General features: G+C 41.7%; 2 protein-coding genes across 4 annotated transcripts in view; one reads left to right on the top strand and one right to left on the bottom strand.

Moving 5' to 3' along the window:
- The first annotated feature begins 6,759 nt into the window (after nt 1-6,759).
- Nucleotides 6,760-12,069, top strand: irf4b (interferon regulatory factor 4b). Of its 2 annotated transcripts, XM_048252571.1 has the most exons (9): nt 6,760-8,055; nt 8,270-8,458; nt 8,551-8,737; nt 8,894-8,979; nt 9,104-9,209; nt 9,405-9,509; nt 9,606-9,926; nt 10,995-11,104; nt 11,227-12,069. In XM_048252571.1, the coding sequence occupies exons 2-9, from the start codon at nt 8,270-8,272 to the stop codon at nt 11,416-11,418; spliced, it is 1,296 nt and encodes a 431-aa protein (XP_048108528.1). In that variant the 5' UTR covers nt 6,760-8,055; the 3' UTR covers nt 11,419-12,069. The 2 variants fall into 2 exon arrangements, with proteins under 2 accessions (XP_048108528.1, XP_048108527.1); XM_048252570.1 differs by having other exon boundaries at nt 6,760-8,458.
- Nucleotides 12,070-12,353: 284 nt separating this feature from the next.
- exoc2 (exocyst complex component 2) overlaps nt 12,354-23,027 on the bottom strand; it is a 24,356-nt gene continuing 13,682 nt past the window's right edge. The window contains exons 19-28 of one of the 2 annotated variants that reach the window (XM_048252568.1): nt 22,085-22,144; nt 21,170-21,231; nt 20,991-21,057; nt 19,434-19,550; nt 18,072-18,213; nt 15,215-15,270; nt 14,181-14,303; nt 13,921-13,982; nt 13,726-13,785; nt 12,354-12,699 (exon numbers count right to left, since the gene is read on the bottom strand). In XM_048252568.1, coding sequence (XP_048108525.1) covers nt 12,606-12,699; nt 13,726-13,785; nt 13,921-13,982; nt 14,181-14,303; nt 15,215-15,270; nt 18,072-18,213; nt 19,434-19,550; nt 20,991-21,057; nt 21,170-21,231; nt 22,085-22,144 — 843 coding nt within the window. In that variant the 3' untranslated portion in view covers nt 12,354-12,605. The remainder of the gene's footprint in view (nt 12,700-13,725; nt 13,786-13,920; nt 13,983-14,180; nt 14,304-15,214; nt 15,271-18,071; nt 18,214-19,433; nt 19,551-20,990; nt 21,058-21,169; nt 21,232-22,084; nt 22,145-23,027) is intronic. The other variant, XM_048252569.1, reaches the window with a different exon arrangement.

Genomic DNA, 23,027 nt, shown 5'->3' with positions numbered 1-23,027 from the left:
ATGTCTGGTGTAGCTAGTTACATTGGTTATAGTGGAGGCTGATTGTTGCAGCAGACGCTACGCTACACTAATGGAATGCTTCAGTAACATGCCCTGTAGCCTTCCTGTTAGGGTTTACTAAAAATGTAGCACAGGGCTGAACACCGGTGCACTGTACACTACCGGTCAAAAGTTTGGGGTCATTATGTACACTACAGGTCAAAAGTTTGGGGTCACTTAGAAATGTCCATTCCACTCCATTAGACAGAATACCAGCTGAGATCAGTTGCATTGTGTTTTAATCAGGACAGCAGTTTTCAGATTACATTATGTGCTTACACACTGTACACACACACACTTGCAAAAGGGTTCTCCAATGTTTTCTCAGTTAGCCTTTTAAAATGATATCAGATTAGTAAACAGAATGTGCCTTTGGAACATTGGATGAATGGTTGCTGATAATGGCCAATGTAGATATTGCATTAAGATCAGCCATTGCTTTCTACAACAGTCGAAAACCCTTTTGCAATTATGTAAGCACATAATGTAATCTGAAAACTGCTGCCCTGATTTAAAAAAATGCAACTGATCTCTGAACTGAGCAAAAGATCATCTCTCAATGCAAATCAAACCAGCTATAAGGCTAACTGAAATAAAACCATACTAATCTCTAGGTATGTTGAAGGGTATGTGATGATGTGGGGTTATTTTAATTGCAAAGGCCAAGGGAACATTATCAGGATGTATAGTACCCTGGATCCATGAAATAACTGGCCTTTAAAAATAAAAATCTGCCTGCTTCTATTGGATTTTAACATAGGGTATGAATACTTATGCACCATGTATTCTAATGAAGAACATTTATTTATTTACGATACATTATTCATTCACAAAGAAAATTGGTGTCCTTAAAGGTTGGATTTTTCCTCATTTTTTAATTAAGGCATTAAGATTCATTTGCAAAAGATTTTTTTATTCTTCTTTTTAGTCAACTTTAGCATGGGGCTGAAGACTTTTTATAGGCACTGTAATGATGGCTGCAAAATCTGGGTGCCTTTGGGGACAATTCCACCAGAGGGAAATGCCTTTGCTTCTCTCACAAGAAATAAATCAGCTCTTGAGATATCACCTGTTTCTCCTAAAAACCCCTTCAGAGAAACAATAAGCAGTAAGAAGTATTTTGAGAACATAAGCTGATCTTAAATGACACAAGAGAAGGGTTATTTCTCTACTGATGTTAAATTAAGCTCAATTATGTCTAGGAGAAATAGAGTAGACAAATGAGAGATCTCATTTTTCTTTCCGATGAGAAATAAACACTGAAACATGCTATATGTAAAATTGAGATAATGAGTCAAAATAGGCTTACATGTATTTTGAGAAGGTTAGTCGAGGGGAAATCTAACCTAACTGCTTTTCGATAGCTATTGAGGCATTTGCACTTTTGCCATCCTAGGAATAACATTCATTTAGGCGATGGCAATTATTTTACTGTTATATTTAATTTCCAAGATGGCCGCCACCTGCATCTGCCAAAAACTAAGAAGAACATATCTCAGCAACTATTGAGTCAATGTTGACGATTTTGCTATCAAAGTATAGGTTTTCTCTAGCCTGACGAGCCAGACCCACATTAAAATGTAGGGTCTGGACACTCACCTTTCACAGTGCTCAGTCCGAGCGGCGGGATAATCGGTTGTCTTCAGGGGCGGAGTGGCAATCGGGACGGTCAGGAGTTTTCCCGGAAGGCCGGCCGAGGTGCGGGCCGGCCCATAGAGCTATTATCGTGCCTGTGAGTCGTACATGATAAATGCATTTAGAATGTTCCGCCGGTGCCGTCATAATTTTCCCGGTAAATTTTAGTGCCCCACTCCGCCCCTGGTTGTCTTTCAAATTCCCTCTGCACGCAATAGGACAGCGCTATCCCCAACGCGAGTCCCATGCATTTTCCCACCAGCGGAGCTAGTTGGCTAGTTCAAACTTTTGCCAACTTAAAAAAAGCTTAACTCGTGTATACTGTTCGCCAAAAGCAACATCCATCTTCTTTGTTTTCAAGTAGCAGGGAATTCAAGCCAAACCGTTGCAACTCTGCCATCAATCATTATGTTAAGCCTGCCTAACGACTCTATACACGATTTGATTGGCCTGATAGAAGTTTAATTTTTCGAGCTCACTAGGGTGCGTCTAGATTTCTAGGCTAGGTTTTCTCGGATGCGGAGTGCTTTTGTGAGGTGACTGATGAGGTCAATGACAAGATCAAGGTGACATTGTCAAGGTCAACACCAAGGTCATTTTGGTCGAAAATCCTATAAAATGACATTATTTCAGGTAGTAATTGATTGATTCTGATTATCTTGCTGGCAAGAACTCCAATTCTACTGAAGCCATTCAAAGTCAAGGTCATAGTGTTAAAGTCAAGGACATTTTATTACCTTTCAAATTGGCTGCCACCACCTTCTCCAAAAAAAAGCAGCATATCTCAGTTACTAATGGGTCAAGTTTGATGTTTGAAGTTTTGCTATCAAATTAATGGTTTTCTGGTGCACTAATTCCATTTCTGAGGTGACTGAAGAGGATAAAGGTTAGGTTTATACCGTAACAGTCAAGGTGAAAGTTAGTTTGACATTGTTTTTATTATTGATATTCTCCTTAATGTAGTCTTACCGTGCTATTGTTATTGTTATTATATTATTGATTGAATGGACATTATTGTTTATTATTGCCATTTTCCTTAATTTTCATTGTTTATTTCATTATTGGTTGAATTGACATTGTTGTTTATTATTGCTATTCTCCTTAATATAGTCTGACCAACATCTTAAATTTAAGTATTATATTGAGAAGACACAAAGGGGCTTAGGGCGCTCAGGAGACTTCAGATAGTTACTCGCTCAGATGCTCTTCTGCAACATCATGCCCTGATGAAGGCCAATATGGCCGTAACGCGTAGGCCCATTTGCTTTTAACCAGTTCTTGCCATGATGAATTAAAGGCTTTTTATACTTTTTAAATACTTTTTTCTTTAAGTATTATATTGTTTTGTATTTGTATGTCGCTTTGGACAAAAGCATCTGCCAAATCCCATAACCATAACCATACTTTGGGCCAATATGATGAAAAAGGACAGATGTTAGCAACTCATTTAGATTCCATTGTAGATCATTGAAGACACAGGGAATATATTTCAATCTAAATATGAATGCTTGTGAGGGAAAAGACAGTAGCACCACTTTTCCATTCAGTCACTGAACCTGTAGCTTTTTTCCAACTTTTCCCCAAAGGATGAAGACAGCAGGGACCAGAGGTAATATATTTCAAGGTTTCTTACGGCGGGGAAAATAAGTATTTTCTTTTTTTCAGTAAGTATATTTTTCAGTAAGGCTATTTGCATGAAATTTTCACCGGACATTAGTATTAACTCAGATAATCCACCCATATAAAAAAAATCCAAACATTAAAGTGCATAGGTAGAGTTATGTGTAATAAAGTGGAATGACACAGGAAAAACGTATTGAACACGCCTGCTGAAATTTCTTAAATACTTTGGAAAAGCCTTTATTCGTAATGACAGCTTCAAGGCATTTCCTGTATGACGAAACTAATCAGTCACAGTATTCTGGTGTGAGTTTGGCCCATTCTTTTAAACAGATAGTCCTTTAATATTGAAGATTTCAGGGGTCCCTCTTGTGAATCCTGATCTTTAGTTAACTTCCAAAACTGTTCAATTGAATTGAAGTCAGGACCTTGATTTCCTTTCTCTGAAACCAATTGAGAGTTTCCTTTGCTGAATGGTTTGGATCATTGTCCTGCTGGAAGGTCTAGCCATGTCTCATCCTCATCATCCCGGTGGATGTAAAGATTCTTCCAGAACAAAATGACTCCATTCATCATTCCTTCAACTGTATGAAGTCTGCTAGTATCATGAGATGAAAAACAGCCCCACACCATGATGCCACCACCTCCAAACCTCACTGTTGGTAGAGTATTTTTAGGGTGATGCACAGTGGCATTTCTCCTCCAAATATGGTGTGTAGTATGACATCCGAAAAGTTCAATTTTGCTCTTACCTGACCAGAATAGATTCTCTCAGTATTTCATAGGATTGTTTAAATGTTGTATAGCAAACTTTCAAACGAGCTTTGACATGTTTTTCTTCAGCAATAGAGTCATGCGGGATGAGTGTGCATAGAGGCCATGGCGGTGGAGTGCATTATCTATGTAACAATTGTACCTGCTGCCTCTAAATCTTTTTGGAGCTTTCTCAGAGTGGTCCTTGGCTCTTGGGCTACTCTTCTGACTATCCTTCTGACTTCCTGGTCAGAAATCTTGCAAGGAGATCCTGTGCATGGCCAGCTGATGATGCAGTGATGTTCCTTCCACTTGCAGATAATGGCTCCCATGCTGCTTGCTGGATGATTCTGAAGTTTTGAAGTGCATCTGTAACCAGTTCCATTGATATGTTTTGCAACAATAAGGTTGCAAAGGTCTTGGGAGAGCTCTTTGCTTTTACCCATCATGAAATGTTTCTTGTGTGACACCTTGGTAACAAACAACCTTTTTATAGCCCACCAGTATGTACTAACCCAGCTTATATCAATTTGCACAGATAGGAGGGATACTTTCTCTAACTACTTATAGATTCCAGTTTGTTCCTTGCCATTCCTTGCCTTTGTGTACAGCTTTTTCTTAGCGTGTTCAATACTTTTTCCCTCTGCCATTCCACTTTTTTACTCATAACACTACTTTAAGACATTAATGTTTGGATTTTTATATATGTGTGGATTACCTAAGTTAATACTGTAGCGTCGGCGCAAAAAGACAGTGTTAGCGTTCTCCCGCGAAAGGCATGCTGGGATACGGGGGTGAACATTTGGGGTTTATGTCTTTACACTTATAACTTAGGAGATATAAAGTTAGCGTCTTTATTGTGACAAGTTTCCCTTTTAGTTCTCCCTCGTGTGTGATCCTTTTTGTGTGGGGGGCTGCGTCCTCCCCTGTATGTGTAGTGTGTGTGTCTGTTTGACCTGCCCTGTGTGTATTGTGTTCTGTATCTTGGTGTGTCTTGGTCTTGGTCTGTGTGCTCTCGTTCTCAGCTAATAAACCTTTTGATTGGACAACTGTGTGTGTTGCTATCAAATCATTACATTGGTGTCAGAAGCGACTTTCGAACATGGCCTCCGCTCAGCAAGAGAAGCTGGGAATGGAAGACCATACCATTGGGTGGAGGCCCACGCAAGAGGATCCAGAGAGAGCCCTTGTCAGGGCTGCTAAAGAGCTTGAGGCCTGCTATCGTTCCTGCCGCCAGAGGAAAGGAGCTGTCGCCTGGATCTGCCTGCTGCCATGGGAGAAGATCTTGCCGGAAGAGGGGCCTGAAGAAGCGTTCACGGAGAAGACGACACTGGCCTGGGCGCTGACTCCATGGCGAGCCGCGACGCGTGAAGCAGAGCCGAGGGAGTGCGGCGAGGAAGAGGTTCCTAGACGATTGACGGTTGGCAGAGCCGCTGAGGGCAGCAAACTCACGACGGTGGGGCAGCTTCGACGGAAAGGCCCTCTAAACTCTGAACTTTAAAACTTTTGGGTGCGTGTGAGAGGCACCGTGCTGTGTGGGCGCCCGTTCTAGTTGGCCTGTTGGCCAGCGCCTTTAAAAAAAAGTTTGTTGAGTGGAGTTTGTTAGCATGGCCATCTCGGGGGTCGTGCCTTCGCCGAGGCCGCGAAGGAGTGGAACGGGCCGGGAGCAGAGCAGGACGGCTCTGCGAGATGGCAACACGAGGAGGGACGCCCGAAGACGGTAGCTGCAGCGGGAGAGCTCAGCAGCGGTCCGGTTAAGCGGAGTCAGTGCCTGTCTGTCCTGGTCGGCGACTCGGCGGGCCGGAGTGGTGTTGGTGCAGCTTCATCTGGCCCCCTCGAACCCGGTGCTTGGTACAGTGTCGGCCGGTTGAAAAGGCCACCCTAGGGCCCCGCCAGGAGAGGAGGAGTGCGTGGTGACACGCATGGAAAAGTGCAGCCTGAGGGCGGCTGCTGAGAGGGAGCTGGTGACGGCCGGGTCGGCCACGTGGCTGCAGCTGCGCCCGCACTGGATTGCTAGCAGCGTGGCGCCCCGTTGAGTGAGCTCCTGCACCAACCTGCGGCGTGTGCACCCCACGTGATTTGGCGGTACTGTCGCACTGGACTGAGTGGCGGGCGACGCGCGACGACACTAGCATGTGGCTACCTTGTGGTCGGTGCCGAGGACGGCAATGGCTTGTTGGGGGAGCTATGTAGCGTCGGCGCAAAAAGACAGTGTTAGCGTTCTCCCGCGAAAGGCATGCTGGGATACGGGGGTGAACATTTGGGATTTATGTCTTTATATCTCCTAAGTTATAAGTGTAAAGTTAGCGTCTTTATTGTGACAAGTTTCCCTTTTAGTTCTCCCTCGTGTGTGATCCTTTTTGTGTGGGGGGCTGCGTCCTCCCCTGGATGTGTAGTGTGTGTGTGTCTGTTTGACCTGCCCCGTGTGTATTGTGTTCTGTATCTTGGTGTGTCTTGGTCTTGGTCTGTGTGCTCTCATTCTCAGCTAATAAACCTTTTGATTGGACAACTGTGTGTGTCGCTATCAAATCGTTACAATACTAATGTCCGGTGAAAATTTAATGTGAATAGCCTCACTGGAAGTATACTTACTGAAAAAAATGTTGACGTGTTCAATACTTATTTTCCTCGCTGTATACCTATTTTATTACAAACCTTTGAGTGTGTAGGAGGTGTAATGTTTTTTTTTTTTATTGATAAAAAAGAAACACTTGCACACTTCTATGAATTAATAAACTATAAATAGAAAAGAAACATGTTAATTGCAATTGTTCAAAACCTGTGTGGTTTACTATGTTTAGCTATGGGCTCAAGGCAATGTAACCAAAACCAAGTGGAAAATCCCTCTCCTATCTCCAGCACTTCAGAACACAACAAGAGGGGTTTTGTTTTGTTTGTTTGTTTTTTAATCAAGGAATACTAGAATTTTCATTAACAAAAAATCAGGAAGCATAAACATAAAGCTGCATATGGAGTAGCATGTTTGCATTTCACAAATAGGAATATAAGCCAAATAGAAATGTTCTTGCCAAAAAAAAAGCCATAATGCAATTGCCCCAATGAATCAAGACAATATACTTCATATTAATAGTTTAATGTATGGTAAATTAAGCATTCACCTCACACTACTACATTATAATATTCTTTTGGGTTTATGGGTATAGCACAAATTTGGTATTATTTATCTTGTAATACATTTCTAATACAGCATTACTGGGGAAAGTCTACTATTGCTACTGGACATTAGATAACCAACGATATTAGGCTAGAAATTATGCACTCCCGTCGTTAGTTAGCCTAAACTCGATTAGAAAGAGGTCTCCACGAGAGATTTAATTCTCAGGGTGGGCAAAAAAAACAAAGAAAATGATTAAACAGTGAATATCTTTGTTCATGTATTTTCAACATATGAATACTAACAAAGTAGGCCTACATTCTGAGCGTTTTGAACATACCACAAAGAAATTACACTCTACCCCGGCATACGTGATTTGCCTCACCGTGGTCCTCTTGGTCACTGCTCACACATCTACACTTGTGTGATCTTTGATTTATTTTTTGTATCCGCTACTGATATTGAACAACATTTCCGTGCAAAAGTTTGCGCACTACATTGATCGATTTAAAAGAACGACCCTCTTTTTCTTATAAATAACAAACACGCTCCACTTTCCACTTCTGCGCGTGGGCCGTCTGACACTCGCACTACAGGGCTTCCCCTCGTGTTTACGGGACGCTCGCGCTCCACTGTGACAGATGCTCCTCTTCAAAAAGTTTCAGCGTGAGTTCCGGTGACGCCCCGCCCATCCCAGGGAAAGTTATTTAGTCTGACAGAATGCGAGGTGAGTTGATTGATTGAGAGAGACTGTTGGCTGAATGAGAAATAAAACAGGATTGAGAGCGAAATAGAGTGGGAGCAAACGAAATATATCGAAACAGGGAGAGTTCTCGTTTATGTTTGTGTGTAAGTGATTGATTCCAAAACTCCAGCGGTTTACAGTTTCAGAGGTAAGAAATGTGCCGCGCATTAATTTTGCGGACCTTTTGATTGGGATATAGAAAAAGTATTGGGGTGTGATGGTTTTATAGCTCAATGTAGCCTAGTCTGGACAGTAGCCTACAAAACTCACGTAGCCTTCGTGATCCCGTATTTAATTACCTTAGTTGACTTGGTTTGCTATGGCTTACATGTCTATGAACTGAAGTCCTTGCCATGTGTCAGATGAACATAGATGGGGAGCGCATGTCGTCCGGTAACGGGAAACTCCGTCAGTGGTTGATCGAACAGGTGGATACAGGCAAATACCCAGGGCTCGTGTGGGAGAATGATGAAAAGAGCATCTTCCGCATCCCCTGGAAGCACGCGGGCAAGCAGGACTACAATCGAGATGAAGATGCTGCACTCTTTAAGGTAGAGGAAATAATGACCAAATGTCCACACTCGTGTAGACGCAGAGTTACAAACAATACCTGACCTGTACTTTTTGCGTTCGGGTACCGCAGGCCTGGGCTCTTTTCAAGGGCAAGTACCGGGAAGGCATTGACAAACCGGACCCACCCACGTGGAAGACGCGCCTCCGTTGCGCGCTCAACAAGAGTACCGACTTCGAGGAGATTGTAGAGCGGAGCCAGTTAGACATCTCCGATCCATATAAAGTTTACCGCATCATACCGGAGGATGCGAAGAAAGGTAAGCGATATACTCTTTTGCTTTATTTTCTGTTTTGCTTGATTGACGCACAAATAATAATTATTAGAATGTATTTATTATTATTATTATTATTATTATCATTATAATATGCATAAGAAAATATCACTTAGTAGACTCTACACCTCTGACTCTCAGGTTCCAGACCTCTAGTGGAAACAGCGGCTCACTTAGCATCCCCACATTATCAACTGCACTCCACATACACTCCCCCTCAGAATCAGGTGAACTACTGTCTTATAAACATACAGTCTCCCCTCATGCATACACACACGGAGATATGCTTGATCTCCGTGTAAATGCTCATGATGGATTGTATCAGGATTTTGTGCTTCTGATCGGTTGTAGGTGTGTAGCTACCCAGAGTATGGATGGAGGGGCTATCAGGCTGATGAACCCCCCCACCCAGACTACAACACCCCTTACAGCCCTACACACATGGCCTGGGAAAATGGTGAGTCTGATGTGTGTGTGATGTGCATTTGACTAGATTAAATGCTTGTGTTGGGCCTTATGATACACTGTGGAAGGATTCTGTGTGCAAGGGTTGTAAATGCTGGGACATTTTTGAAATATGTAGACTTAAAATAACATTTTGTTTGATTTGTTGTATTTTGTCAATGCAATGTATGTGTGTGTGTATGCGCAGGTTACCAGATCAGTGGTTCATTCTTCAGCTGCAATCCCTCTGAAGTTCCTGCCACACCCTTTGGCTTTCCCCAGCCTGGCTTCAGAACAGCAGATGGCATATCAGGTACATACACACGTGCACACACATGCGCACACGTACACACACACAAAGTTGGAGGTTTCTGTCAGCTACTAATCTGTGTGAATGTCTGTGTTCCAGACCAGCGACTGTTGGTGTGTGTGTTCTATGGCGGGGCCCTGGTTTCAGAAGTGACTGTGCTGAGACCCGAAGGATGTGTCCTAACGCCACACGGACATGCTTTCCAGCCAACCAGTGGCCCAGAGGAGGTGCCTCTCCCACAGAAGGCGGGACTTGAAGGCGGTGTCCACCTATGGGTGGGGTCTGGTGGGCTGTATGCCCGCCCCTTTGGTTCTGGCAAAGTCTTCTGGGAAGGGGGCCACACTCCTCACAGAGAAAAGCCCAACAAACTGGAGAGAGATCAGGCCAACAAACTAATGGACTTGCACACCTTACTCACAGGTACACAGACATGCACGCACCCCGACACTCTCTTTCTCTCTCTCTCTGTTACACATACACAGACACACACTCTCTCGCTCTCTGTTAGACGTACACAGACACTCTCTCTCTCTCTCTCTCACACACACACACTCAAAAGATGCGAACACACACAGTTTAGTTAAGACCCTGGTACAGCTCAGTCTCATACTGACTCATGGCCGTATGATCTTCTTGACAAAAGCGTCTCTACCCCCTGAGTTCCTATTAGCCTCATTTGCATAACCATGTGAGTGGACTTTCCACACGAATGAGAGAGTAAGAAGAAGTAGAAGAAACATAGAAAAAGGGTCAGATAGGGAAAGAGAAAGAGGGAAGTAGAGACTGAGAGTGTGAATAAGAACAACCTTGGGCACTTTCCCTCCTTTACCCCCTCATGCTCTTCTCATCCAACTCCCATGTTGGAGCTACACTCCTAAAATGAGTGAGTTGAAAACAACACAACTTTCGTTGTTTTTAACACATCTCTGTGTCCAGATAGAGACAACACAGTTTGTGTTGTTTCCAACACATTGCTTTTTAAGAGTGTACACTCTTATAACAAATGTGTTGTCCCTATCTGGACACACAGATGTGTTCAAAAACAACACAAGTTGCATTATTTTTCAACACATTGTGTAACAAATAAAAAAGGAAACAACACAAACTTCCTATCTGGACACAAAGATGTGTTAAAAACAACGCAAGTTGTGTTGTTTTCAGCTCATTCATTTTAAGAGTGTACTGTCTATCACATCGCCATAGCCAGTGTGTTTTAGTTTGTCTGTGTGTGTGTGTGGAGTGTTCTTTGCTCCTTTTCTGTTCTGTTTTTACACATGGCTTATAAGAAGTGTGCATGTGTAGTGTGCACACTGAGTCAGCTAGAGAGTTGTCAGAAATGAATCACTGAGATAATGAATCACTGAATGTCAGGGTTGAAAGTCAATTTTTGCATTGAATATTTCAAAATACAGGACAATAGCCTTTAGTAACAAACTATTTAAGTATTATATGCAATAATGACCTACATTCTCCCTCCCTCCATCTCAGAGCTGCAGAGTTTCTCTCTGCATTCTCATCCTCCGCCTCGTCTCCAAGTTCTCTTGTCCTTTGGAGATGACATTGATGCTGAAATACAAAGGAGGACTCTCACAGTGCAGGTACGAGAGACACACACACACACACACTCTCAGACTCTAGTCACTTCTTTCATCTTACTTGTACATTAAGGGACCGTGAGATGTTTTACAAATGTCAAACCTTGTGGATGTGTGTGTTTCAGGTGGAGCCTCTGTTTGCCAGACAGCTCTTCTACCTCAGTCAGTCCGGAAGTAACTACCTCAGGAGTCATGACTTTCACTCACACACACACTCTCACAGCCTTGCACTGACACAAAATGAGCTCTCCCCACCCAGCTCACAGGACTATGCCAGAATTGTCACCCATCCACATGGAAGCTCCTTACCAGAGTGACCCCCCACCCCAACACCCTGTGTGTGAGAGAGTGTGTGTGTTTTCAAAATGGAGCTGCACGGCTTTGTATATGTTAGAGAGAGACATGAATATGTGTGTGTGTGTGTGTGTGTGTGTGTGTGAGCAGTTCAGTTTGAACACCTGAAACCCAGAGGATAAACCACTGAATGAATGTCCTTGGCAATAATTCCATGGTGTGTGGGGAGGCAAGGTGTGTAAGACATGGCAACCCAAAGAATGTCAGTGTTTGTTAGTGAGACATGTTTAAGATGTGTTGCTCTCTATAAGCAAGAGAACAATTACATCCAGATTTAATATAAGCTGAATATTTGTCCTTAATGACACCACTAACCCTTTATGTTAATCTAAATAAGCCCAAAACCACAACTAAAGTGTTTTATTAGTCAGGCCATCCTAAGCATTGAACAGTTCCATTGGATAGTTGTGTATGTTGATGTGTGGATGCTGTGGATGTGTATTCTTGTACATGTGTTACATCATGAAGGTGAATTGAAATTATATTTGACTTGAATTCACATTGGCATTGTTATTGATACTGTATGTTATTCTGTTTGGTACTGATATGTTATAATGGTTATTTCATGAGTTTGGTCTGTATTGGTGTTTTCTCCATGCTGGTTATATACTAAACCAACTGAGTGTCTGTACATGTGTGTTCGTGTGATTACTGTCTAGAGTGTGACGAGGCTCATGTGGTTAGGTGAGTGTGGTTAGATGTTTTGCGAGCAGGAAGTTTGGTTCAAAGACTGCTGGGGGGGGTGAACATGAACAGACACACACACAGATACCACATAAAACACACACACACACACAAAAACACACATGACATCACTGGGGAAGGAAAACTCCGGTGACAACTAATGTGCCATTCAGCCCACACACACACACACAATTTACCGTAATTAAAAAAGGAGTCCTCAGAAAGATGACTTTATAGCACTTTCATGTGACAAACAGACTGACATTTAAAGGACAGTGTGGTTCCGTTTACAAGAGAGAGTTCATGAGTAGTAGTGGTTAATCACTGAGAAGCGGCATGATTAACATGTTCTATGTATTAGAACAGGTGTGCATATATGAGGCACAGGTGCAAAAGGACGTGTGTGTCTGTAGTGTGTTGTTTGTGTGTGTGTGTGTGATTGTATGTTCGTGTCGTGTGTGTGTGTTCATCTCTTCACAGGATGAGAGGAGGCCAGTTGGAAGCAACTGAGCTGCAGATGCATACTGCTTTTGAACTTATTCAACAACTCCTCCAGCAGTCTGAAAGAGAGAAAGAGAGACAGAGAGAATGAGAGCAAGTGAGAGATAGAGAGAGAATGAGCAACAGAGGTAGAGAGAAAGAAAAAAAGGTGTCTGTGAGTGTGAGGTCTCTAAATTCATGAATATTCAGAGAGTGACTGGCTTGAAAACTCTAAACCCCAAACAACCCCCCTCCCCCTACACACACACACACACCACTGTTCTGTTGAGTCCATCTAGATCCACATCACTCTGCTACTACAGTGGTAAAAAAAAGAGGTGGGTAAATAGAGGCCAGATGGATCACAACATTGGCTACTGGATTAGACATTCAAAGTGATAACGTTAGAAGTCATTGCTCAATTCTTATACAGTACTAGTCAGGCTTGTGCAAAAATTCCAAAATTTAGTTGAAACTGGCTCTTAAATTCCAATTCAATTCTTGAATTTCACTTGCATTTCAATTGAGGTAGCAAACAGGAAGCAGAATTGCAATTCGAATTGTGCACAACCCTGGTACTAGTTCTGATTGGCATTAAATAGTTCCCTGAGTGTTGATAGGGATCCCTGTGCATTCTCTGGGCCTTACTATGTAGTTACCACATATACTTATACTAAGGTAAAACTGGAAATAATTGTAAATAAATTGTAATTGTAAATAATACTATGGAAGAAACTGAAATCACACAATTGAAGCTCATATAAGCTCATACGAAGCTCATAATGTCCACAAGTCATAAGACATATCAATGTAAGCCTATCACATTAAAGAAAGTCTCCTACAAATAAGATGGAGGTGACCCAGAGCAACTCCTAGTGGGGCTACTGCATGTGACTGGCATGTAGAGTGGGATAGAGGTGCATTGATGGCACCACCTTCTGCTATTTCAGAAATACAGGACGTGCATAAACAGCATTTACGTTTGTTTAGCATACATTACAGCCCTGGCTCCAACCATGTGGCAGATAGATGGAGAGCTAACCAGATGGATAGCAGGTCTTTTGTGTGAAGCATGTATGTGTGATTGTGTGTGTGCAATGGTTTACTTTTTGTCAGCTCCACTGTGCAGTTGAGGAAGAGACTCCTGTGCCTGTTTAAAGCTGCCACTTAAAAAAAAAAAAAAAACGTTCACCACACATCCATAACCACAACCATAAACTATTATTAGCTAAGTGATAAAACATATAGAAACTAAATCTATCGACAGGTGGGATGCTTGTGCAACAGGAGTTGAAACATACCGACTTTCAGATGTTAGGTAAACAGATACAGCATCGCTCAAGGAACAAATCTCCAACCGAGCCTACATTATAACAAAAAACAGAGAGGAGAGGAAAATAAATATTACCAAACAACCTACACTTCCTTTAAGACAGAAGACTGTATATGTGTGTATATGTGTGTGTGGTTTTGAGTCACAGGTGTGTATGTGCCTCGAGTGAGTGAGTGAGTGTGTGTGTGTGTGTGTGCCTTGAGTGAGTGTGTTTGTGTTTATGTGTACCTGAAGTGCCCCATTTTTGCTAAAGGATGACACACACTGCATGAGACGACTCATCTCTTCAGCAACCGCTTCAATAATGCGAGATAGAACACGAGGGACAAGGTCCTTAGAGATGGAGAACACCTGAGAGAGAGAGAGAGAGAGAGGGAGAGAGAGGTAGAGAGGGAGGGGAGAGAGAGAGAGAGGGAGAGGAAGAGAGAGGGAGGGAGAGAGAGAGAGAGAGAGAGAGAGAGAGAGGGAAGGGAGAGAGAGAGGCAGCTTTTCTCAACACATGTAGATTCATTCTTGTTTGTTTGTTTGTTTGTTTAATTTAAGGCCATTTCCACAACTAAGGCTATTTAATGGCCAGAGCATTGTGAGCATTGTACAATGACCGCTGTCACTGGCAATGGGTTTTGTCCTTCTGATTCATGTCTTTCCTATCATTCCACAAGTATTAGGTTTACTTATCGCAAAGGAGTCTTAATGAAAGTGGGGGCCTACACAGCTTCGCTGCTTGGCCCCCAATGACTAGCCTGCCCCTCGTGGCTCGAGAAAAACGTGACAGCACTTGTTGAAATTGAAATAGGCGAAAATGACAACATATTATTGACATGTAAGGCTTGCAACAACGAAGTTGACTTGAAATGTTTTTTTTTATTATTATTTCGCATTTACCTGTACCACAAAAGGGAGCATGAGAGACATGTTTTTAGCCTACTATTGTTGTTGTCTCCTCATCCCGGAGCCTGTTTAGATCAGTCACAAGCTTCCTCTCCTGTTCTAGGCAAGCGTCCAGCACTACGACAGCTGCTGCCCTGGTGGCGTCCATGTTCTTTCCGACTCGTCGTGTAGTGATGATTACGTCACGTTCTCGCGTAGAGCAACTCGGGCGGGGCGTATACGAGAATATTGGATAGCGGCATTATTTCCGATTATGACCGGTGGACAATACATCATCCCTTACGTATGGCTACTCTATTGGCAAATCCTGCTTAGACTGAAAGGATAATGAACTTATACAAAGTGTGTGTTGAAGTACAAATGTTTCTAACCTCTGCATGAACAGTGATGATGTTTACCAGGGCCTCCTTCAGATAACTCCTCACACCTAAAGGAAAAAAAAATACACAAGGGAGATCAGACATGCACACACACGCACACACACACACACACACACACACACACACACACACACACACACACACACACACACACACACACACACACACACACACACAGGCCATGTCCACACGACGACCGTTTTTGTGAAAACGGTAAAGTTTGTTATCGTTTTGGCCTTGCTTCCACATGAACACAGCGTTTTAGGTGACCAAAAACGATAACTTTCAAAAACTGGTTCCAAGGTGGGTACTTTTGAAAACCCCTTTTCCTTGTGCCATGTAACCATCAAAAATGGCATTTTAGTGACAACATAGAGTAGGCCCACCCCTAACCTCTGACTCTTAAACCCAGCTGCCCTCGACTTGACACTCATTATAGTATTGCCTAGCAATACTAGTTTTCATACATGTCATTACGTATGATTACACTCAGTAAACATCACAAACGGGTGCTGCGCAGTGCCAATAGCTTATCATGACTTGGTGCTGCGCAGCGCCAATAGCTTATCATGACTTGGTGTCAGTGACTGACACGAGAGAACTAGTCAGAAATTATTAGGGAAGTGTGCGGTTTAAGTTTAAATGAATTTGTGCGTAGTGCCAGTGTCATTAATTTCTTTCACTTGTCTTACAACATAAATAAATGCATTCATAGTCTAGTAAAGTCAGATATGAGCCTACAAGTCACTTAGAAATCATGTTAAGCCTACAGTAGATGTGCACTAAATGCGAATGCGCAATTTAATGCAGGCAAAAGAAAAATGAAACAGTTTTTAAAGAGAAACTATGCAGTTTTGGCAATTTCTTCCCTGTTTTTTGCTCCTCCTACAGCCTCAGAGTATATGATTTACGACACTCCTCAATTGGTCAGTCTGTCGTTTTCCTCTACCCTCTTCCTCCAACAACGGTTTACTCACTTTCTGCTTCTTTTCGCTGGCTCTGTCATGACGAATGTCTGAGAAATTCCATCGCTACCTTGTTCTAGCCGGTGCCTGGCGTGTATATGTATAAATGCAGTAAAGCAATTCGTTACACTTGTTACTTACTGACACTGAGGCCGTCGGCCCGCCAGGCCAAAGTTACAAGGGTGGTTTTTCTGCTTACAGGCGCTAGGGAGACGGGCACCATTCAACCCGAAAAAGGTCATATAACCATTCCAATGACTCCGAAGCTGTTACGTTAAGGTAAATTAAGCTAAAAAAAAAACCTGCATAGTTCCCCTTTAATTAAACGTAATTTACAACGACATTGTAAAACGCTGAAAGCTAATATTTTGTCACTAGCAAACTACATCTGTCCTCTGTCAAATACAGTTGCATTTTCAGCTCTGATCGAAACCGTTCAGGAGTTATTTAAGCAGAAGTCAGACCTGCGTTTTAATTCATTCGTCCCTCCTGGCCAGGACGAATGAAACAGGCATAGAAGACGAAAGAAACATACAGTTTAAGCTATGTTCACTTCCCACAACTTCAATATTTGACAACATATCATGAATGGTACTTCAGATAGGTGTTATTTCAGATAGATTACTGCTGGGCTATACGTCTTGGTGAACTTGTTAACAACTCATTGCAGTCATCGTGAAGCACACATCTCGCGGTTATGGAAATACCATACACTAATCAATTTATACCTACAATAATTCATGTTCCTAATAATATAATGTTTCTGTAGTTCAAAATGTTATTTCAGTCAGTTTTTATGTGGGTAAGGCCACCGCACATCCAAATAAGTGTCCTTCATGACCCTCAGGCCGACAGTCTCCTTAGGTTAGCATGGCAAAACTCGACCCCCTACCTGATAGCCCCAAATATTTTACATCTTTCTAAAACCACTTTTCCATGTCTCACCTGCATAAAATATAGTATAAACACAGATATGTGTGCAATTACTTAGAATACATGGGGTTTACTGCCTGGTCGGGAATGAAATAGCTGTTTCATTCGTCCCGCCATAGACATTAATTATAGGCTGTTTTGCATCCATATAAAACAAATAAAGGACTTTATTAGTTTTACAGTTGAAAACTGAATTGTGCTCAGGAATGCTTTACTCACGCGACTGCTTCAGAGAATGCATAGACTGTATAAAATAGAGAATTCTATATTCTAAAAAATAGTGAATCGTGAAGCATCTGCACTCCACGGCAACATCTACTTGCCTGGCATATGCACTACAACGTTTTCACCTCTTGAGGATGCAAGATTTTTTTCCACCGGTGTCATTAAAGGTGTGAAAACAGTAAAGGAAAATATGCCTGTCATTTTAGTGTAGATGTGGCCATAGAGAAACACACATATGCAAGCACACTCACACACTCTCACACACACACACACACACACACACACACACACACACACACCCCCTAATGAAGGACAAAGTAACAACTAGAAGACTGTTCACACCCTAATGTGTGAAGAGAGAACAGAAAGACAACTTGAGCATCAATGTACAGTGAGAAAGAGAGCAGGAGAGAGAAAGAAAGAGAGAGAAAGAGAGAGACCGGCCCAGACAAACGAACAGACAAAGGTTAACTTCGGTGAACTGTTGCAGGAGTGGGAACCGTTATCAGAAAGATCATATTCGAAAATGAGTCAGGCTGCAGCGACACACTGAAGAGGCAGGGGCGCAACTATGCCATAAGTAAGCCTATATATTTTTTATCTATGAAATCATTGACGTCATACAACACACACTTGCACACAACTGCACCAAAACACACACAATACATATTAATAGTTTTTCACCAGCCTATCCAGCAGGTGTGTGTGTGTGTGTGTGTTTATACCTGTTGGCGGTAGGCAATCTTTCCAGTCAAAGTATCCTGCGTAGATTCCAGGTTCTAATGATCCAACGATGGGATCAGCTTTCATCTCAATGTAGCTCTCAAACACACCACAATCCAGCTCCCGCACCGCTTCCATACTCACCTACACACACACACACACACACACAGTGTACATCAAGGTATGCTCTCTAAGGTTACATCTACATTATGTCGGATACAAATGACACACTTTTGTTATGAACCGCCCTCCCTTCTACAGTCGACCATCGTATCAGTGTATCCGAAGTGGAGCAATTTGGATCTGCTGGAGACCCTGAACTCATTTTGCTGCGCAGCCGTATCGGACGAATGTGGACGGCGTGTCTGTAGTGTGTGGCGGACGAATGTGGACGGTGTGTCTGTAGTGTGTGGCGGAACCATCTGAAAAGAGATGAAGTACAAGCCCATGTTCCCTTCCCTGATTCGTTGTGCTCGTTTCACGTGATGATGGCCATGCTGCTTTTCGAGAGGTAGGTCTACATTTGACAGCCATACAGTGATTGGCAACAGATTATATAACTTAAAGATGCTGTAGTTATTATATAGCCTACTATAACTGTGTATGTGACAAAAAAAACCCATTTGATCATTAGAAGCACTGTGTAGGCCAGTGTTTCTTAACTGGTGGGTCGGGACCCAAAAGTGGGTCGGGAACCATTCTGGGTGGGTCGTGGAGCTTGTGGGTAAATAAATAAATAAATAATCACCCATTTTAAATGCTACTTTGTCAGATCTACAGTACTATCTTAATATCCTGAAGACTTCACAAATGTAATGCCAAACATCAGCATGTTCTAAACAAGTAGGCCTACAGGCACTTTGCGTGTCTTACCATGTAGCTCACCTTATCTGTTGGCTTGAACACAAAAAAAAAAAATATGTCGCGACTAAATGAAAATGGGAAATTGTGGGTCCCAAAGCCAGACCAGTTAGTATGCTGGAGTAGGCCTTTTCCACTACAATGTAGACTCATGTAAAGAAGCAATCAACACATCAAAGAAAAACGTATCTAAATGTGTCTAAGTTGATTTCATTTCTGCATGTTCTTTATATAATGACTGCTGGAAACAGTGGCTGTGGACATACAAACAAGCGCCTACAATGTTAAAAGAGTGGGAGCAATAACCTCTGAAACAGAAATATGTTTGTGCAGTGCAGATTTTATCTGATGGTCATTTCTTCCCTTGCACCCATACTTGCTGACTGTGCGTTTGTCATGATTTTCAAGAATCATAATTACACATTTTAATGCAGGCTTCCCAAACTGATACAGTGTGAGTGAGAGTGTGTGAGTGAGTGTGTGTTGTGACTGAGTGTTCATACACGTAAGATCTTTTCCGTGCCAGTGAAGCCCTGTGTGTCCAAGTGCTGAGCCAGGTTGAGGAAGGTGTGCTTCTCCAAATAATGACAGTTACTGAGGATGATGAGTGACCGCTGCTCCTGGAAAACACGCACACGTTTTCTAATGTAGACTCATACACAGACCATTTACAGATCACAAATGACCAAATGACATTATTGAACACCATTTCTAATGTAGACTCATACACAGACCATTTACAGATCACAAATGACCAAATGACATTATTGAACACCATTTCTAATGTAGACTCATACACAGACTATTTACAGATCACAAATGACCAAATTACACCATTGAACCCCATTGGGCTCGAATTACAGTGCATGAGAATGCACTGTTCTGTTATCGGAAGTATTCTTATTATTATTATTACAGTGCATGAAAATGCACTGTTCTGTTATCCAAGAAGTCTTCTTCTTCTTATTATTCTTCCCACCAAATGTCTGTGTCTAATTTAGCTTCAACCGTTTAACGTAGAAACTTCGTTCAAATTTTGTAACGTAGGTCTTGAAAAGGACACTTGAATGTATTTTTTACTTTTGTAAACTTTATACTTTTTGAGATATTAACAAAAAACTAGAAAATGTAATTTCGAGGAAATTACCAGTGCATGAAAATATAAACATACTAATATGTATGTTTAACATAAACATAGACTTTACATTAGCACTATGACATCACAATGGACTAATTAACTTGGCCTGGTGTAGGCTATGTTCTAATAATGAGCATCACACGAGGTAGGCTATTTTACTTGTTTGTCATTCGTCGACAGGGCTTTTTTTAAACTTTTAAACTATACTTTAACTTAAACTTAACTTTTTTAACTTTTAAACTATATACTCTATATACGATCCTGTTCAACTATTTCCTCTGCCCACAACTGTTTCAAAATAAATGTCCTCACTACAATAATTCACTATTAAATAATTTAACTATTTAAACTACTCAACTATTTAACTGTTCAGTCATTTCAACTGTCAGTTGTTATCCACTATGACTCCTGCCAACTGTATGTTTATATTTTCATGCACTGGTAATTTCCTCAAAATTACATTTTCTAGTTTGTATAACATTTTGCTAATTTCATGCTATGCATATGATCTTGTACACAATCATGGGGGGTAAGCATCAGGGGTGGAAATTGCATTTTGAAAATGTGTACATTCACCATGTACATTTATTAATATTTATTAATTTAGCAGACATTTTTCATCCAAAGTGACTTTCATATGTCAATTCTATTACAAGTGACTACATTGTCCCCGAAACAACTTGGGGAAATTCTCAGTAACTAAGTCACACTAATTTCCACGTAAGTTCAAAAAAAAAAAAAAAAAAAAAAACAGATGACAAATTCAATTAGAGTCAATATCAGTCATGTTCCTGTAAATATTAATATTGCCACCTGTTTGTCATGGTTTGTGGCTTGGAAGGCTATTGTAGTGCATGCTATTGGTTAAAATTATCTTTATATTTATCCTCCGAGCCCCATAGATTTGCACATAGGAACCTACCGGAGTAGGCTTGAAGTCTTCATAAGTGTTGGTGAAGAGATCTGGGGAGCCCAATTCTGAAGAAAGACTGACCACAGACAAACAGGAATGAACACGGAATAAATACAAACATACTACACAAACACATGCACTAATCAGACATAATTAATCACAGGTTTGTGGGCACACATGCAACTCACTGGGATGTTTCTAAGTCTCCGTCAGTCTTAGTGCTCAGCTCTTCCAAACAAGATATGAACACCTAAACAACAACAACAATAGTTGTGACATGCATACACACAAGCTCTCTCTCTCTCTCTCTCTCTCTCTCACGATTACAATGGGAAACATAATTAGAATAAAGATATTACGAAATACTGTACATCTCATGATAAGTAGTTATTCACCATCATTTGCAAATTGGTAATGACGGTTAAAAGTGACTAGGGGAGAGGCGAAAGACACGTATGGAGCACAGCTGAAGACGCACCGTCACGAGATATAAGCAACTCCTCTGCAGGATAATCATTTGAGCAATATTAGGGTAAGTGTTGCTTTTTCCAGCCTATGTTTTCGATGGTAACCCATTGTCAGTCAATAGTGAAAGTAACTACATATAACTGTCTTGTCGTTGACTGACACCATGGTGAAGTTAGTTTCACTTTGCCAATGAGTGCAAATGCGTGAAGGCTATGCTAGGTTTTAGTAAAGCATGGTTTAGTGGAATGACTATTCCATACGGTCTCGCAAGCAGCCTCCTTCAAATGTGTCGTTGAATGTCAAAATACCCATGCATTTATTTGACATCACGCTTTGCGCCGTTAAAGGAAATGACAGATGTCCTTCTCATTGGTTTAAATGATGTTATACGCCCCAAACACACCCATGACTGATTAAAAAACCTAGGAACACCTTGTTGCGCCATGCGCTCGACGTTTGATAACGAAACCCCTCCCAATGTGGACTGGACACATCCTACTAAATTTGAATAAGCTTTTGACGAGTGACGATGCACTTTTGACGGTCATGATAGGGCCTCTCTCTCTCTCACACACACACACACACACACACACACACACACACACACAAACACAAACACACACACACAACTGTACCTTCATGATTTTCACAAACTGTTCAGATGCTTGGTCCTGAATCGGTTCCAGTTGTAGAATCTTAGTAGAAACACAAATACATATTACTAGAATTCAGGGCCCGTATTCACAAAGCATTTTGTCTTACCACAATCGTACTAAAATATACTCTTAGTAAAAAAAATGAGGAGTCCTAAAGTTACGAGTGACACGCCCATTATTTTTAGGAGTTTCTCCTAAATTCGCCAGTTAGGAGCTACTTTTAGCCTGTAAAATTCTTTGTGAATACGGGCCCAGATACTGTACTAAATATTAGAATCACTCACTGCAGTCACAGAAGTGCATCAGACAATATTCCCAGAATTAACTGCCATCAACCTCAATGTGTCAACCAAAGGAAATAAGTATAAGTATATATACTCTTTTGATCCCGTGAGGGAAATTTAGTCTCATTTAGGCATTTATCCCAATCCGTGAATTAGTGAAACACACTCAGCACACAGTGAGGTGAAGCACACACTAATACCAGCGCAGTGAGCTGCCTGCTACAACAGCGGCGCTCGGGGAGAAGTGAGGGGTTAGGTTCAACCCAGTTAGGGGTTAGTGCTCAAGGGCACTTCAGCCGTGTCTACTGGTTGGGGTTCGAACCGGCAACCCTCCGGTTACAAGTCTGAAGCGCTAACCAGTAGGCCACGGCTGCCCCAACAATCTGATCTCAATCTCAATCTGATAAATTTATTGTTACTTGCTAAAAGTGTACACTGTAAAAACTACTTATGTAGTACAATCTAACAAATTGTTATTAAACTTATATCAATATCTAGTCTGCCAATCTAGTTGGTTTTGTTTTCAGTCTAAAGGGTACAAGGTAAAACCTTGTACTCGGTGACCTTGAAACGGAGATCTATGTGAAAACTCGCCGGATTTCTCCTTTAATTTACAGTAATAACAGTTTGCCTTAATT

This window comes from Alosa alosa, chromosome 9 (genome assembly GCF_017589495.1).
Source record: "Alosa alosa isolate M-15738 ecotype Scorff River chromosome 9, AALO_Geno_1.1, whole genome shotgun sequence".
Taxonomy (NCBI): domain Eukaryota; kingdom Metazoa; phylum Chordata; class Actinopteri; order Clupeiformes; family Clupeidae; genus Alosa; species Alosa alosa.
Note: the sequence above shows the minus strand (reverse complement) of the source record. Positions and strands in the feature narration are given on the sequence as shown.